General features: G+C 50.0%; 2 protein-coding genes across 6 annotated transcripts in view; one reads left to right on the top strand and one right to left on the bottom strand.

Moving 5' to 3' along the window:
• Positions 1-462, bottom strand: part of Pheta2 (PH domain containing endocytic trafficking adaptor 2) — a 5187-nt gene extending 4725 nt beyond the window's left edge. The window contains exon 1 of the transcript XR_004113076.1: positions 204-462. The gene's annotated coding sequence lies outside the window, so the exon portion shown is untranslated. The remainder of the gene's footprint in view (positions 1-203) is intronic.
• A 467-nt stretch (positions 463-929) lies between these two features.
• On the top strand, positions 930-10799 carry Naga (alpha-N-acetylgalactosaminidase). Of its 5 annotated transcripts, none has more exons than XM_031350482.1 (11): positions 930-1070; positions 1913-1970; positions 2416-2494; positions 3140-3275; positions 3732-3903; positions 4602-4779; positions 5016-5110; positions 5685-5846; positions 7948-8145; positions 9378-9521; positions 10020-10799. In XM_031350482.1, the coding sequence occupies exons 3-11, from the start codon at positions 2479-2481 to the stop codon at positions 10161-10163; spliced, it is 1245 nt and encodes a 414-aa protein (XP_031206342.1). In that variant the 5' UTR covers positions 930-1070; positions 1913-1970; positions 2416-2478; the 3' UTR covers positions 10164-10799. The 5 variants fall into 5 exon arrangements, with proteins under 5 accessions (XP_031206342.1, XP_031206332.1, XP_031206324.1 ...); XM_031350472.1 differs by having other exon boundaries at positions 1913-1976; XM_031350464.1 differs by lacking the exon at positions 930-1070 and having other exon boundaries at positions 1846-1970.
• The last annotated feature ends 6701 nt before the right edge of the window (positions 10800-17500 follow it).

The following is a 17500-nucleotide window of genomic DNA, read 5'->3' as shown; positions in this document are numbered from 1 at the left end:
CCCCCGCCCTCCCGCGCGCGCAGAGCCAGACCAGCTAAATCATCGGATAGGGCGCTTCCCAAGGCGAGCTCCTACACAGCCTGCAAAACCCTACCAAGGTTCTCAACCAAGTCTTTGGCTTAGCCCCATCTCTGCCTCTAGAGATTGGCCATTTCGGCTTCTATCACCCGCCAATGCGGGTCTGCAGTCCACTGAAGCTCTACCTGGAGTCTGTCCTTAGGCTTGCAGGGAAGGCTGAGAGGAAAGCACTAAGACAGGAAGGAGACCAGGATTCCCCGTCGTGGCCCTGAAGGCAAGTGCGTTCAAATGTCTGCCCAAGGGCTTTGTGGGTTCCCACCTCAAGCCTTGTTTTGCAGTTCCTGAAGCCCAGGCGGACCTTCTCTCTCACCCTACCCCCACTTAGAGCTCCTTGACATTTAGGTCTCAGCTGTCGGCTCTGAGGTCCCCTCCCTGACCTCACAATGTGAGACAAGCATACCCTACATTCTGAGTTTTACTGGATTTTTTTTTTTTTTTGAGGGGAGTGAGGTGGTTGTTGTTGTTGGTGGTGGTGTTTACTAACTTTTCTTCAACTAATAGTATCCGCTAGCGTAAATGTGTTACAAGGTGAAGATCGCGGGGCGGCGGGGGGGGGGGTCGGGGAGGGGATAGAGCATGGGTTTCCTGAAGGGGGAGGGGGGAGCTTACCGTTTTTAAATAGAATGGGCAGAGTAGACCTCACTTGGACATATAATTAAAGGAAATGAGGGTGTCGGCTATGCCCATTATCTAGGAGTGCGTTCTAGGCAAAGGGTACAGCTGGTCCAAAGCTGTGTCTGAGGGGCCACAAGGAAGTCAGTGAGGAGGAAGGCCGCGGGCGGGGACTAAGGTCAAAAGGTAGAGGGTGAGGTTTAGAAACACCATTTCTCCAGTCGTCGCAGAGACTTGAGAGAGGCGTGACCAGAGCTGGGTTGGGTTTTAGGTTAAGTGTGTGAGCGTTTACCTGCACGTGTGTGCACCGTGGGATGCCTGGTGGCCTCAAGAGTTCAGAAGTGGGCATCAGATCCCCTGGAACTGGAGTAGGGGTGATGGTAAGCCACCATGTGAGTCTGGAGGAACCCCAGGGCCCTGCGAGAGCAATGAGTGCTCTTAACCACTGAGCCATCTTACCAGCCCACAGGGCTGTGTTCTCAGGCTCGCGTGGGCTGATGTGGAAAAGTAAGGTGGAAAGAGGAGGCCCTGGAGGAGCGTCTCTGGATCATCCTGGCAATCTGTGATGAGCCCAGCCTTGCTGGGTGGGGTGAGGGGTGGAAGTTAAAGGCAGAGATCCCAGGATTTTTGGAAAATTGCATGTGAAGGCTGAGGGGAAAGACCGACGGAGAAGTAGGTTTTGCTATTACCTGAGAGGAGAAAGATGGCACAGATTCAGATGGGGGACGGCTATGATTACCATCCGCTTGAAGGCATCCAGAAATAGCGTGTGGCACCTAGCCTATGTTCAACTTATGAATAAGTAATGAATAAATACATTTGGGGAGTGGGTGGGAGAACAGACCCTTGGGTGTCAGGTGGAGGGGGGCAGCCTCCTGACCTTTCGAGGGCTGAAATCCCACCCAGCCTCTTTCACTACCATTTTCGAGCGGTTAATAGCGAGGTTGCGCCCTCTGTAGAAATTGACTGCACAGCTAACTTACTACTGAGCGCGGGCAGTGCGGGCCACCACCCGCGCCCTTTGGGGCAGAGCAAGGAGGACGTCAACCGGACTCCCCACGAGAGCGCGCCTCGGGAGCGCGCGGAGCGCGCCCTAAGATGGGCGGAGCTTATGGAGGCTGGGAGCCGGGGCATAGAAGGAGGGCACGGCGTTGCTAGGGGATTCTGATTGGTTGCTCAGGAAGGGTTGTCCTGTGACATTCCGCCTCCCGGGTCGCTATAGGTACGTGCGGTCGCGGCGGGGGCTTTCACGGCTTAAGCGCATCGCGGACTGAGCGAAGGTGAGGGTAAGAATCAAGGGGGACCCTGGGTCTGCGATGTTTAAGAACCGAGAATCTGAACCCACATGGGGATCTGGAACCGGGCAGGGCCTATAGCCTTCCTTCTTCCTGGTATTCCTAGAACCAGTCACAACCAGTCTTGGGCAAAAAGTCCTAGACTACTTGTAGTTCTAAAAGAAGAGCTTAGATTCCTGGAAGTAATGGGTGGCGAAGGAATGATGGTAATGAAAGCGATTTGGGACCGAAAGTGGAATCCCTAACTGTTTTGTTTATTTTCGGTGACAAGGTCTCTCTACCTAGTAGCCCTGGCTGGCCTGAAACTTGCTATATGGACCAGGCTGCCCCAGAACTTAAAGAGTTCCTCCTGCTTCTACCTCCCGAGTGCTGGGATTAAAGGTGGATCCCACGATGCCTGGTGGGACACATAACATCTGTTATCTTCCAGAGTTCACCATATCAAGCTGCTAAGAGCAGGTTCGACTGCGTCCTGAGATTTGACTCCAGGGCAATGTTGCAGAAGACAGGTACCCTCACCTACCTGGGTGGCTTTCAGGGGAGGACTGCGGCAAGGAAACCCTAACCCTCCTCTTTTTTGATGTGGGTATGTGGGGAGAAATGTTCCTCTCCTTGGAGCTGGGCCAGGAAAATCAAGGAGATGCTCCACACCCCAGAATCGGTTCCCCTCCAAAGAGGCCACTCCCTTTCTCAGCCCCGCTCCAGTGTAAAGGTACTATCTTACCCAATACTGGCCTGCCTTAGCAGCCCTGTCATGTGGCTATGGTAATTTATACATAAGGAAACTGAAATCCAACCCCTTCTGAGGCTTTCTGAGGTGGAGAGCAAAAACTCCAAGGCCTCAGAAGCCCAGAGTCTATCCAATGCACTGCTGCTTCTGAGGAGGGAGGTAAGAGGGGATCTGGTCTCTCTTATATCAAGGGCATGGCTGCAGAGGTCAATTCTGTTGGTTCCCAGTGTGGAGCCACAGCATTTTAAATACCTTGCCCCATGTACCTCCCCCTCAGACTGCACTCACAGGCTGAGGCACCTCTGACCCTACCGGGCTGTGCCTGTCGATGGCTGGAGGACTGGAGGGGTTGAAGTGATGACTAGGGAGGCTGTAGGAGTCACATACAAGTCACCATCCACCTCCCCCCCCAACCCCCACCCAGTGCTCTTACTGGCCCTGGTGGCTCAGGTACTGATGCTGGAGAATGGGCTCCTGCGGACACCACCCATGGGCTGGCTGGCCTGGGAACGTTTCCGCTGTAACATCAACTGCGAGGAGGACCCAAAGAACTGCATCAGGTGAGTAAGATCTGCATACCCAGGGCCACAAAATGGGGTCAGTGGGTCAAGTGGGTGAAAGACACTCATCAGCAAAAAAAAAAAAAAAAAAAAAAAAAAAAAAAAGCAGGGTTAGAATGATTTGAGGTGTAGCTGACACCTAGCCCCATGACCTCAGTGGGTGTACTTGGGGCCTCAGTGGATGTACTTGGCTTCTGAAGTAACTGAAAGAAGATAAAAGGCCAGACAGGCCCCACATGCTTCCCTTGGCCTAGTCCTGCCCTTTGGCCTGGAGGCCAGGCCACCTCTTTCACCCTACCCTAATCCTGGAAGGTCATTTACACTTGTTATCTTGTCCCAGCCTCAGCTGACAGCAGAGGCTTGGTTTTTATAGCCAGAATTCAGAGCAGAGGGAAAGAGCAGGAATGAGGGACAGCCTGGGCTACTGAGCAGCACCACCCTCCTGTCTCTTGCTAGTGAACGGCTCTTTATGGAAATGGCTGACAGACTGGCTCAGGATGGATGGCGGGACCTGGGCTATGTATACCTCAACATCGATGACTGCTGGATTGGTGGGCGTGACTCCTCAGGCCGCCTGATTCCTGATCCCAAGCGCTTTCCTCATGGGATTGCCTTCCTGGCTGACTACGTAAGTCCCACTCCAGCCCTGCCCCTTACTGTGTAGGCCTGGGACTCCTTAGCACAGTCTACTTTGAGAACTCAGCATGGTGGCAGAAACTGAAAAATGAACACATACTATCCTAATGAGGTGAGAGCAGGAAATGGGTCTTAGCAAAAAGAACAGTCCCTCTAAAACAGTAGCAAAGGCCTCCAGGCAAGAGATCGCTGGAGAAAAAGTAGCCACTGATGGCAGAAACCAGCCAGCTGGAACCTATCGGTTGGTCAGTGGGAGCCACAAAGAGTTTCTTCTTTTTTATTGAGACAGGGTCTTGTGTAGCCCAGGATGACCTCCAACACTCTATAGCTGAAGATAACCTTAAACTTCTGGTGCTACCTGGGTATGGTGATGCATGTGTTTAATCCTGTGCTTCAAGACAGGCAGATCTACGTGAGTTGGAGGCCAGCCTGGTCTACATAGAGAGTTCCAGGATAGCCAGGGTTACATAGAGAGGCCCTGTCTCAAGCAAACAAAAACGTCTACATGCCACCATACACAGTTTATGCAGTGCATGGGGATGGAACCCAGAGCTTTTCACATGTTAGGCAAGCCCTCTGCCAGTTCATTTACATCCCCAGCCCTGGGAGCCACTGAAGGTTTTAATGGGCTCTGTCAGAGGTGCCTGTGAAAAGGGTCTCACTTGAGCCATGTCTCTTCAACCCCCACAGGCTCATTCTTTGGGTCTGAAGCTGGGCATCTATGAGGACATGGGCAAAATGACCTGCATGGGTTACCCTGGTACCACCCTAGACAAAGTGGAGCTGGATGCCAAAACCTTCGCAGAGTGGAAGGTGGACATGCTGAAGCTGGATGGCTGTTTCTCCACTCCCAAAGAACGTGCAGAGGGTGAGTTCACATCTGGCTGGGTCAGAGAGAGAGAGAGATCGGCAGCTGTGGAGCTCTGTCTACACACAGTGGTGGCAGTTCTCCCAAAGTCCTCACCCCTGCTTACAGCTCCCAGGCCCTTCTAAAGCTATGGCACGATAGCTGCCTCCTAAGGCTTGGCACCCAGGAAGTAAGCCTTTAGGTACAGGGAGGCTCTTCCTAGTGCCTGTTCAGTCACCAAATTGGGGTTTCTGCAGGGTATCCCAAGATGGCTGCTGCCCTGAACGCCACAGGCCGTCCCATTGCCTTTTCTTGCAGCTGGCCAGCCTATGAAGGGGGCCTACCCCCCAAGGTAAGCCATTCTGCCTGCTACGGCTTCCCACTCCTAGGCTCCCTCACCTCCTTTGTGCCAGGCCTCTGGGAGGCTGCCACCACAGCTAGCGTCGCTCTGATCATAGACAGCCAACATAGCCAGGTATAGGTGTCTAGAGACCTGATTACTGAGCCATTGCCTCTGCCAGCTTCTCAGGTAGGCTATTGGGGTTGCATCCAAGGCAGGCAAGTGGTCAGAATCCCTGGGTGGTTGGTTCCATGTGCGCCAGAAGGCTGCTGAAGCCATGCATATCCTCAGAAGGGCTCAAACATCCAAACCTAAAGGAGGCAGGTGGTGGCATGGTCACTGAAGAAATGGGAGTGTATGACATGTATGTGACACATGGTGGGGGCGGCGATGGGGATGGTCCCCTCCCCTATATGGAGAGAAGAACTGGTCATTCCCAGAGTGGAGCCACCTTCCCTGACTACACACCATGAGAACCTGTTCTCTGCCTCATACCAAGTCTCCAACTGTTAGCCTCCCCAGCTGGTAGGTGGCCCCTTGAGCAGCAAGGTGACCGGTGCTAGCTCCTGCCATTTCTGTCATTCAGGTGAACTACACTGAGATTGCCAGCATCTGCAATCTCTGGCGCAACTACAAAGACATCCAGGACTCCTGGAAGAGTGTGATGTCCATTCTGGACTGGTTTGTGAAACACCAGGACATACTGCAGCCAGTGGCGGGTCCTGGGCGCTGGAATGACCCAGACATGGTACCAGCCTGGAAGGAGAGGGGGTCTCTAGCCCAATCATCCATTGCATCCCTGCAACCCTTACAGTGTGCCATCCCATGCTTCTCTTTCTCCCAAGGCAGCGATTCTTAACCTTCCTATTGCTACAGCCCTTTAACACAGTTCCTCACGCTGTGGTGACCCTCCCCCCTCCACACACACACCATACAATTATTTTACTGCTTCCTCATAACTAATTTTGCTCCTGTTATGAATTGTAATGTAAATACCTGATATGTGACCCCCATTGGGGTCTTGATCCACAGGTCAGGGACCACTGTTTTAGGGTGTCCCTGGACTGGGTGTGTTGGGGTCTTCTAAGCTCCGCCCTGCCCCTTCTTTCACATCAGAATGTTCAAAAGCAGAGTTTGGGACTGACTACCCATTGTTAAGCACTTCCCCAGGTCATTCTGATGTCTCTTAAAGAGCTCTGAAAGCCCGTCTGTGGCATCCATGCAGCTTGCCTGTGTCCCTTCCTGTCTCTGCTCTGGCTCGTCTCATGCTCTACTCTCTCACCTCACAAAGCACCCCAGCCCTGTCCCACCCCCTCCACTAGCGTGCTGGCCCTCCATCCTGCTTTTAGTCCTTGGATCTCAATCATAGCCCTGCGGGCTTGCACAGATACTCCTGTGATTATCAGCTCATTTAGTCAGCAAGCATCACCATGAATGACACCCAGGGTGTGTGTGTGTGTTTGTGTGTGTGTGTGTGTGTGTGTGTGTGTGTGTGTGTGTAGACCTCACTCACCTGCTTTAGAGCTCCTGATCCAAACCTGACTTGTTCTTTCTCTCTCCCTCTCCCTCTCCCTCTCCCTCCCTCTCCACTCACCCTTAATCTCTCACTATGTTGTTATGGAATCCTAGCCAGCCTGGATATCTTTTTTTTTTTTTAAGAATTATTCATTTTATGTATATGAGTACGCTGTCTCTGTCTTCAGACACACCAGAAGAGAGCATTGTATCCCATTACAGATGGTTCTGAGCCACCATGTAGTTGCTGGGAATTGAACTCAGGACCTCTGGAAGAGCAATCGGTGCTCTTAACCACTGAGCCATCTCTCCAGCCCCCTTTAATATCTTCTGTGCCATCAGCCATAATGATGTACATGTTGGCTATGGAGTGCTTGGTTGCTTACAGTCAGGAATCCCTATTGTCTTTGCAGCTGTGGCTGTGACAAAAGGTGGCGAGTGCCAGGAATTGCTGTGGTCCATCCAGGAGTGGCACAGAGTGGCCAGTGGCAGTTACAGGAGCTCTCTAAGATTGGTTTCTAACCACTTCTCTCTAGCATTTCTTCCTTTCATTCCTCTCTTTCCCTCCTCCCCTCTCTCTTTCTTTCTTTTGTTTGTTTTATGTTGTTCTGTTTGAGACATATGTATAGCCCTGGTTGGCTTTATAGACCATGCTGCCCTTGAACTCATGAAGATCCACCTGCCTCTACCCCTCAAGTGCTGGGGTGAAAGATGTGCGTTTTTATGTTTATTCTTGAGACAGTCTCATTTAGTAGAGACTTTATGTAGCCAAGTTTGGCCTTGAATGCCTGCCTGATCCTCTTCTTCCTTTGAAGTTCTAGAATTATAGGCAGGAGCCACAGAGCCCAGCCAGCCTTTCCTTTGGTTTTTGTTTGGTTGGTTGGTTTGATTTTTTTTTTATTTTTTTGTTTGTTTGTTTTTGTTGTTTCATTGTTTTTTTCTCCCTGTACTGAGGTTGAATCCAGTCTCTACACACTCTAAGCAAGCACCCTACACTAGACTATACACCCACTCTTTTTATGTTTTCTACTTTTGAGAGACATCTCACTGAGTTGCTCAGGCTAACCCTGAATGCCCTCTAGTCCAGAACAGGCCCTTGTATTTATTAACCTGCATCTCCTAACTCACAAACTTGCTGGCCCCAGGATCCTGTCCCATCACCCCCACTCTTCCCCAGGGTTTGGGGCAGCTGATGCTAAATGGGGTGTGGCTTGCTGGCCCAGGAACCTTGGCTGTGCCAAGCCAAGCCTGCCTTGGCCACATGTTTGACAATGGCCCTGATGCCCACCTGCGGGAGGAGGCCAGCCCTGACTGCTCCTTTCCTCTGTCCCCAGCTGCTCATTGGGAACTTTGGCCTAAGCTTCGATGAATCCCAGGCGCAGATGGCCCTGTGGACAGTGCTGGCAGCTCCCCTCTTCATGTCCACGGACCTGCGTACCATCTCCCCCCAGAATATAGACATTCTTCAGAATCCACTCATGATCAAAATCAATCAGGACCCCTTAGGCGTCCAGGGACGCAGGATCCTCAAGGTACTGGGATGGGGATGAGGAGATGAGAAGGCTGAGGGACTGGGCTCCCTTGAGAGCAGCGGAGCTGGGGCCAGGTCTCGCTTCTGCTTGCTTGGGAGCTGCTGGCTTCTTGCCTGGGTCAGAGCAGGACGGTTCCTGGGAGTCAGGGTGGGGGCACATGACAGGAGCATAGAGGATTGGCCAGTCACAGCAGCCAGAGGCATGTGATGTCCTACAGAAAATGGGTGCTCTCCTCCAGAGTTTCAAGGATGCTTTAGCCAAAGACTACTGTATACTGTTGCTACCACAAGCATCTGTTCACTGAGCATCATTGAGGGCTGGGCACTCTGCCCGCGTTTTCTCAGTAACTCTGTTTTACTGAAATTGGAACTTCCAGAATCTAGGCAGTTTTCCCAAAACCACACATTTATACTTGAACTCAACAGTGTCACTCCAACGCCTTTGTTCTGTACATAAATCCTTGCCTCTTAATGAAAAGAAGTATGACATGCTATAGAAGGTATAGGTTGAGGACCAGCAAGATGGCTCAGCTGGTAAAGCTGTGAAACTGGTGGCCTGGTGAGACCTACAAGGTAGAAGGAGGGAACCAAATGCCACAAGTTGTTGTTTTCTGATGTGTGTGCGCCTGCATGCACACACACACACACACACACACACACACACACACATATTAGTAGTTAATGACGCATATACAGGCAAAATACTCATACACATGAGTATAATAATAAATCTTACCCCCAAATGAAAACGCTAGAAGGCACTTTGGAATTACTGATGTCTCAAGGAGATAACTAATCCCTTCCTCATGGCCAATGGTGGAGCTGGGCCTGAGGAATGCTCTGGACAGCGAAACTCTGTGCTTGAAGCCAGCTGCATACCCTCCCCAGCACTGTCCCTTGTCCCCTCTTAGCAGCCCTGGGACAACCTTAGCAGTTCTCGTGCAGTGTGCCCTCAGGTCATTGGGTCTGTCCCTCTTGACATCCTGAGGTGGGGGGTGGGGGGGCTGGCACAGAGTGTCAGCACCTGCTGAGTCAGGAAGGAAGGGAGAGAAAAGTGTAGGAGTATAAGTGCTAGGTGACTGTGATGTCCCATCTCCTCCGGTCTCTGTGACGGAGCTGTGGGCTGAGGTTGGCTGAAAGAGAGCTGGCAGGGTGGTAGAGAAGGCAGGAGTGTCAGGGCCAGGCTGAACATGAGACTCCAGCTAGTGAGTGTCGCGTATCTTTTATGCCTAGAGCGAATCCCATATCGAAGTGTTCAAGAGGTACCTGTCGAACGACGCCAGCGCCCTGGTCTTCTTCAGCCGCAGGACGGACATGCCTTTCCACTTCCATTGCTCCCTCTTGGAACTGAATTACCCCAAAGACAGAGTGTATGAGGTGAGTGCCCTGCCACCTGCAGTGCCTGGCCCGGCCCTCTTGGCATCCAGGTGGCTCTGCTTCACACATGGTGTTCTCCCCCCAACCCCCATGCCTAAAGGCCCTAGGTGGTGCCTGGGGTGGGGGTTGGGCAGCTGGAGGCAACAAGGGCTGTGGGTGGTGCTGTAGTTCTCTGATACTGTTGTTTTGAGCTGTGTGGAATGAGCTGCTGGGTTATGAGTGACCCTTGACCTCCCAAGCTGGTCCGCACTCACTGGTCAGATTTTGCTGCCTTTGTGCTTACATTTTCCATGGGGTGGGGCTTTTGGTTTGTTTCTTTTCTGCTTGAATGTTTGTCAGCCTTGTTAGTAAGTATGGGGTCTAGAGGCCTTGCTCAGATAGGCTGAATATAGCCTTCTCCAGTGGCGGGGGTAGGGCTGTGTGTGTGTGTGTGTGTGTGTGTGTGTGTGTGTGTGTGTGTAGCTAGCCTTGATAAGGATGTATCCCTCCGCAATACAGGGCCAGAACGTCTTGACAGGGGATGTCATCAGTGGCCTCCAGACTGAAGTCAACTTCACTGTGATCATCAATCCTTCAGGCGTTGTGATGTGGTACCTATATCCCATCAAAGGCCTGGGGATATCCATGATGTCCCACTTGTGAGGACCCAAGAATGACCGGCTATGGCAGCCCCACTGAGCCTGGACCACGGAGCCTTGGCGTGCCGAAGACATGGCAGGGCTCTGTCCTCCCCAGGCTGCTTGGCGATGTGACCTCCATCATGCCCAAAGTGCATTTGAGGGGCCAGGTTCCATGCCATGCCCAGCTGAAGCAGGGGCCCTCTTGGAAACTTGGAACTCTTGGGAGAGTTTCCTGCGGCCTTCTAGCCTCTGCTCTGCCCCCACCCAGCTCAGCCAGCCTTGCTGACCAGCTCAGCCAGCTTCCCAAGCTCCCGCAGGCAGGGCCTGATGCCCTCGGATTCCAGCCTCTGCTCTGCCCCCACCCAGCTCAGCCAGTCTCCCAAGCCCCCGCAGGCAGGGGCCTGATGCCCTCGGACTCCAGCCTCTGACTTTGCTGACTCAGAAATCAGGATTTGGAATTTTTTTAAATTAAGAGTAGAGACCTGACTCCTTGCCAGGAATTCTCAGAATCATGTGATTGACCTTCCTACTTGAGAAGGCCTTTACAGTTGGTACCCTGGGGAGTGAGGGATGGATCGGAGACCTTAGCTCCCTTAGGTCGATAATAAAGCTGTTTTGTTTTTTGTTTTTTTAAAAAAAAAAACTGTTCTCTAATCAACCAGTGGTACTATGACCTGTGGCAGGGGTAAGGGGCTCATCGCGGGACTCTGGATGGCAGTAGCCAGATGCTGGCTATGAGTCTTATCCCACATACAAGATGTGTAGCATCTTTCTGGCCCATCATTTTTCCACAGTGACCTTTGGACCCAATTGCTTTTTTTAAAATATTTTTTTCCGCAGGGCAGTGGTGGCGCACGCCTTTAATCCCAGCACTTGGGAGGCAGAGGCAGGCAGATTTCTGAGTTCAACGCCAGCCTGGTCTACAGAGTGAGTTCCAGGACAGCCAAGGCTATGCAGAGAAACCCTGTCTCGAAAAACCACAACAAAACAAAACAAAAATTTTTCCTGCATTTTCTACTTCCTGGAAATGCCAGGCTTGCCTCCCAACAGGGGGCCATCCCTGGCAAGCCTGGCACTGGTGAGTCAGTGGCTACTTGGTGAGATGTTGCAGCAATATGCTGAGACCCACAGTATAAGCTCCTCTGGCAGTGCCCCTTGTCCCCAGCTCCACCCCACTTTCTTTATCTCCCATTCTGGCAGCAGAAGAGATTCAAATTTCCCCACTAAGTTCACAGGTTTGGGGGCACTTTCTCTCCTGGGGTTTACTGCCCCTTCCTCTGCCTAAGGGAAGCGACAGTCAAGGAATGGTGGACTCTGGACCACCGAGTATTCGTTCCGACTCCCAAGCCCCGCGTCTTTAGTCAGCTTAGGGTGTAGGACACCTGTTTTACTCAGTAGCTCTGGTTCTTTGTCATTCACAATGCTGGTGGCAGAGCAGGCTGTTTGGTCCTTCTTACACCTTAAATGCAGGGGCATTTGAGCTGCAGGCCTTGTGTTGATCCATTTCTAGATCTGTACTCCACCTTCAGGTTTTTGAGGTCCTTGAGTCTACAGTAAGGTGTAGAAATCTTAGAACACACTTTGAACCTTGACCACCTCTTGTGTGGGTTCTCTAGAGGAACACAGCCTGTGTGTGTGTGTGTGTGTGTGTGTGTGTGTGTGTGTGTGTGTGTTTTCAAAGGATCTATTAAATTGTTCTAGAAAATGTGGTTAAAATGGTCTCAGTAGAAGCTGTCTCACACCTGAGATGTTAAGAACCCATAATTCTCAAAGCCGGGTACCTCGACAAGCATACTCCAACAATGGTCGTCACATATCCCAGAGGCTGACAACCCTGTCCGTGAGGCTGAATGCCTAGGCAGTCCAGTCCGGTTTGGAAGGCCCTGGAAGGTTCCTGGAGAGCCACCCCTATCTCTAGTAAAAGCCTAGAAAAGCTGATACTGATATCAAAGGATTCATCGACAGTAAATTAACTTAGCAGCGCTAGGGAAAGCCAATAACCTTCCATCTCAGTCCTTTTCTATCTGGACTGTCCCCAGAAAGTACTGCCCAAATCTGGGTTGGGTTTTCCCATAGGAATTGAGGCAACCGGCCTAACATCCCCACAGACAAGCCCCACAGGTCAAGTTGAATGTAAACAATCCCTCAGTTGAGGCTAAGTGACCTGATGACTCCAGGCCATGGCAAGCTGATATTTAAAACAAACACATCATGTTAGATGGCGAGCTTTGCTGCTGAGGCCTCCACATCTTCCCAGTCTAGCAGTTGTATCACCAGAGAAAGCTGCCAATCCCCCAAAGGCTCTACCAAAGACAAAGTCGTGTTGCATTCTCCTTTATTTCAAGGATAATCTCACTGAGTGTGGAATTTTAGCTGCTCCATCCTGCTCTGTCTCTGGAGGTTCAAGCAGTTTGTCCTCTGATCCTTGTCCTGAGGTAGGAATTCCTGAAAGATGCCCTGTCTGTCATTCTGTGACGGTCTCTTTCTTCCTGGTACTCATATGTGCCCCACACCATTTGTGACTTCTGCTCAGTTTACCTTTTGTTTTCTCTTTACCTTTTAGTCTCAGTGGTTACATGTGTGTGTGTGTGCATGTGTATGTGTACATATGTGTATGTGTATGTGCATGTGTGTGTATGTGTATATGTGTATGTGTGTGCATGTGTGTGTATGTGTGTGCACTTGTGTGCATGTGTATGTGTGTGTGCGTGTGTGTGTGTGTGTGCATGTGTGTGTGTGTGTATGTATGTGTGTGCATGTGTGTGTGTACAAGTACACTTGCTTGCGCACAGGCTCTGAGGCCAGAAGGCAGTATTGGCTGTCTTTATCACTCTGCCTTGTACCTTTGAGGCAGGGTCTCTCACTGAACCTGGCGCTCACTCTTTTCTACTGGGCTGGCAGTCATCCTCCTGTCTCTGCTGCCCTCTGTTCTGGGGTTACAGCAACTCTGCCTGGCTTTCATGTGGGTGCTTAGATTTGAACTCTGGTCCTTATGTTTGCTTAGCAAGACCTCCCTACCACTAAGTAGTCTCTCCTGTCCCCACTGGTTATACTGGCATTTAAACAAATCAGATGACTTTCCCCTTGTGGTGCTTAGTTTATTTGTGAATTCTCACCAGAACACTTCATTTCTGTTCTAGCCGTTTTTGATAGGTCAGCTCTGCCCATAAAATGAGCCAATTTAAGCCAAATGTATGTAAATCCAGGTTTATTGGATGCGGCTCTCTAGTGAGTTCACATGATCTCACAGAGGTCGGGGACTTTTTTTCAGTTTTTGGTTTAATTGTTGCATTAGGAGGTTTGTATTGTTACTGTTTTGAGACATGGTCTCTAAATATAGCCTAAAATTGAGGCTAGGCTCAAATTTGCCACCTTCCACCTTGGCCTGCCAAGAGCTGATATATTTCCCTTCTTTGAGAAACAGGATTGTGCTCATACCCCCACCCCAATATTTGGGGTTTTAGATGTAATACAGGTACCTAAGACGTAAGCCACCTTCTACTGCCATAGCTATTACTCTGAGCTAGCTGTTGATCTACGAGAACAACTCTCTCCAAATGTCTGCATGGCCAGCTTCTTCACCTTGTCTTTCCAGTATTCGCTACAATGTCACCCTCTCAACAGACTGTGTGACTCTTACTGAAATTACTTAGATCTATACAATAAAAATGCCTCTAACCTGTAAGCAACACTTGCCCAAGGGCAGAAAACTTCCCAGAATGCTGGGGGCAGTTGTTCAAGTAAGATGGCAGGCCACCATTTTTCGCTTCTGTAAACAAGCTTGCTTGCCTCAATTGCCCAGGATGTGCTTGATCACACGTAAGCAGGATACATGTAGGCAGCAAGTGCAACAGGATGTATGCTTGCTCCTGATTGGACAAAGGCAGGATGTATGTAGCCTTGTGGGTTCTGCCAGTTCCCTCTACCAAAAGAGCCATTTCCCTTACCACTGACAGAAGAGACAAATGGCCCTCTGTAGTTTCTATACCAAAGCTGGTGTCACAAGTACCTGTGATACATTTCAAAGCCCATGGCGGCTGGGCGGTGGTGGCGCATGCCTATAATCCCAGCACTTGGGAGGCAGAGGCAGGCAGATTTCTGAGTTCAAGGCCAGCCTACAGAGTTTGAGGACAGCCAGGGCTATACAGAGAAACCCTGTCTCAGGGTGTGGGGGGGGGCATTGTTGGCATCCTGGCCCTCCTCTCCCTTAAACTTCTCCAGCTCATGGGCCCCCCTTCCCCCAAACTATTTCTATAACCCTGCTTATTTTGGCCTTTCCCTTTTGCACTACTGCCCCCCACCCCTGCACCCCCACGATCTTCCTACTGCTTTTGTTTTGTTGTTTTTTGTTGTTGTTTTTTTTTTTCTGCTCTGGACTCTTCCAGGTGCCTCCGGCTCTTCTCTCCTTTATATTTACAATAATAAAAAAAAACCTTTCCCTAAAACATTCTGTATGTTGAAGCAATCATGTCAAAACTGTCAGTTTATACATAGTGCGTGCATTGCACAAGGAACACTAGGTAAACCATTTTGAGTATGGGAATTGTAAGAATAAAATCTGAGCGTTAATTTTCAAAATAAAGGCATCTTAAGTCAACTTAGGTTCAATTGCAGATACACAGAAAGCCCTGGCTGGCAGTCCGACTCCCCCTCTCCAACTCTGCTAACTTAGCTACCTTTCCACCCAAACAAATTCAGAGTAGAAAATAATCAAGTTTGCCTAAGGACCCACAGATGTGACGAGGTTTAAACAGGATGTGAAATGTCCAGGTAAACCCATGGGCTGGCTTTTGTTAAAGAGTAGACAAAGATAAAGTAGCTGAGAGAGACGACTGTACGTCCTGCTGGAGGGGTGTGGCTCTGCAGCTAAGACAGCTTGCCCCAAACACTCCTACATATGAAACAAAAATAAATAAATCCCCCTTTTAAGATTGACTTGCTTTTATTTTATGTGCATGAGTGCTTTACTTGTATGTGCATCCATGCACTGTGCATGGTCTGGTGCCTGCGGAGGGCAGGTGACGAAGTGAGATTCTCTGGAACTGGAACTAGAGTTACAGTTAGCAGCTATGTGGATGCTGGGATGAAACCTGCAGCCTCTGGAAAACCAGCCAGTGCTCTTAACCCCTGAGCCACACAATGACTGCAGTGTCAGGGGCATGGGAGAACTGATTCTGGTGGTATGGGCATGGGAGGAACCCTAACCACAGGATCTCCATGACTGGGGCAACAGCAGGAGAGCTGAGAGGAGTCTCGGTGAAGGTCCAGTGTTGATGGTATAGTTGAAGCCAGAGGCTTTGAACCGTAGCAACAACTCATTGCGGGCTGGAGAGATGGCTCAGTGGTTAAGAGCACTGACTGCTCTTCCGAAGGTCCTGAGTTCAAATCTCCGCAACCACATGGTGGCTCACAACCGTCTATAATAAGATCTGACACCTCCTCTGCTGTGTCTGAAGACAGCTACAGTGTACTTATTTATAATAACAAATAAATCTTTGGGCCAGAACAAGCAAACCAAACTGAGCAAGCAGAAGACATAAATTCAATTCCCAGAAATGACATGAAGTTTCACAACCATCAGTACAGCCACAGTGTACCTATATACATTAAATAAATCTTAAAAAAAAAAATTTTGCAAGCAAAGCTATTTGGGCAAAGGGTATCTATCCTGTGGGACACACCAAAGCTCCCAGTGCCACTATGGTGAGCAAACGTAATGCTGAGGTGAAAGAGGAGGAGGGAGGCAGCACATGCATGGCGGAACTGGAAACAACAGCTGTGACAGCTGTGACGGCATGAAAGAACGCTGTAGTTAATAAAGGGGCAGGTCCTTACCCAGAGGGCTGGACAAGACATCTTTTCTTTTAATTTCTTATTGACTTTTGAGAGTGGGTAACAAGGGTGGAGGGCAGACATGTACAGACTGGAAAGTAAGTGGGATTGGGGTGAATGATGTGAAATTCCCAAAAATTCAATTAAAAACATAATTCTACGTGGTGGCCACAGCTGGAACCAGGATCCTCAACAAGACTTTGATGCGAGCTTTCACAAGATGGTTGGTGGATTGCTGACAGGAAAACTTAGTGACCACAGTTTCTTTCCAGAGGATGGAGACAGCTCTGATTCTCACTATGCAGTCTTAACTGGCCTGGTATTCACTATGTAGACCAGGCTGGCCTTGAACTCACGGACATCCTCTTACCTCTAGATTTAAAGATGTTCACCGCCACACCTGGCCACCTCCACCTCTGAGTGGTTGTAGATTCTTTGGTTTTCTTAGATCCTTTATTATGCTTAGCTGTATGTATTGCCTGACAACCAAAGTATGGTAGTGAGCATATTCAAAAGCCTTTGAACAGAGTCCTGTGGGAACGTAGACCGTGTCCCCCCAAATCTGAAAGGTTTTATCTCTTTTTTTTTTTTTTTTTTTTTTTTTTGGCTTTTTGAGACAGGGTTTCTCTGTGTATCCCTGGCTGTCCTGGAACTCATTCTGTAGATCAGCCTGACCTTGAACTCAGAAATCTACCTGCCTCTGCCTCCCAAGTGCTGGGATTAAAGGTGTGCACCACCACTGCCCAGCAGGTTTTATCTCTTCTAACAGTCAGCTAAATAAAACTGATTCTACAAATTATAATCTTCATTTGGTAGCTAGAATTTAACGGAGCACACCGAAGCACACGCATGCATGTGTGCGTGCGTGCGTGCGTGGGTGTGTGGTACAGTTAAACACAATGCGTCCTTTTTCCCCTCAACAAATTCCTAGTGGCCCACTCTATGGCCAGCAGGGGAGAGAAGATGCACACACAGTCCCTACAGGACTGACACAGCCCTTTGCTGGAACACGCGAAGGGTACCCCACAAGCTTAGCAGAAGGTAATTAGCCAAGAGGCAGGGCTCAGAGCACTCTCTTAGGAGAAAGGACTTCGGCGCTATTTTGAAAGATGACAGGAATGACTGGGAGGACACCGAGGCAAAACCAGCTCAGCTCAGTGTCTGCAGTGTTCAGCACAGCTGGATGGCACAGCTGGGGAGGTCAGTGTAGGGCAGATAGAACCTAACAGTAACTAAGTCCCTGTGTACACGAGTGCTAGAAGTCTAGCCTTTACCTGGAGCCTGTGGGAAGCCGCTGTAACATTTGGAAGCAAAGTGGAGCTAGGCAGGCTGTCCGCTCATCTTTTAAATTATTCATTTTTAAAAAAATAGGTTTTGTGTGGACTCAGAACAGAACTGAAAAGGTACAAATGGGCTTTACAGTCTCCCTGCAGCCTTTTCCCCAAGTCATGCAACTCCCCAGCCAGAAGCGACTTGTTTACCCTGCCTAAGGTCATCCCTGAGGTAGAGTAGTGGGGAAGTCAGGGC

The sequence above is a fragment of the Mastomys coucha genome, unplaced genomic scaffold, assembly GCF_008632895.1.
Source record: "Mastomys coucha isolate ucsf_1 unplaced genomic scaffold, UCSF_Mcou_1 pScaffold11, whole genome shotgun sequence".
NCBI classification, from domain to species: Eukaryota; Metazoa; Chordata; class Mammalia; order Rodentia; family Muridae; genus Mastomys; species Mastomys coucha.
This window is presented reverse-complemented; position numbering and strand designations above follow the sequence as displayed.

Bases quoted from the DNA above. Each gene is read 5' to 3' on its own strand.
- Naga (XM_031350455.1), top strand. From the start codon at position 2,574: ATGTGGGGAGAAATGTTCCTCTCCTTGGAGCTGGGCCAGGAAAATCAA. The intron at 5,847-7,947 runs GTACCAGCCTGG...CTCTGTCCCCAG, and splicing joins GCTGGAATGACCCAGACATG to CTGCTCATTGGGAACTTTGG. The intron at 9,522-10,019 runs GTGAGTGCCCTG...TCCGCAATACAG, and splicing joins CCAAAGACAGAGTGTATGAG to GGCCAGAACGTCTTGACAGG.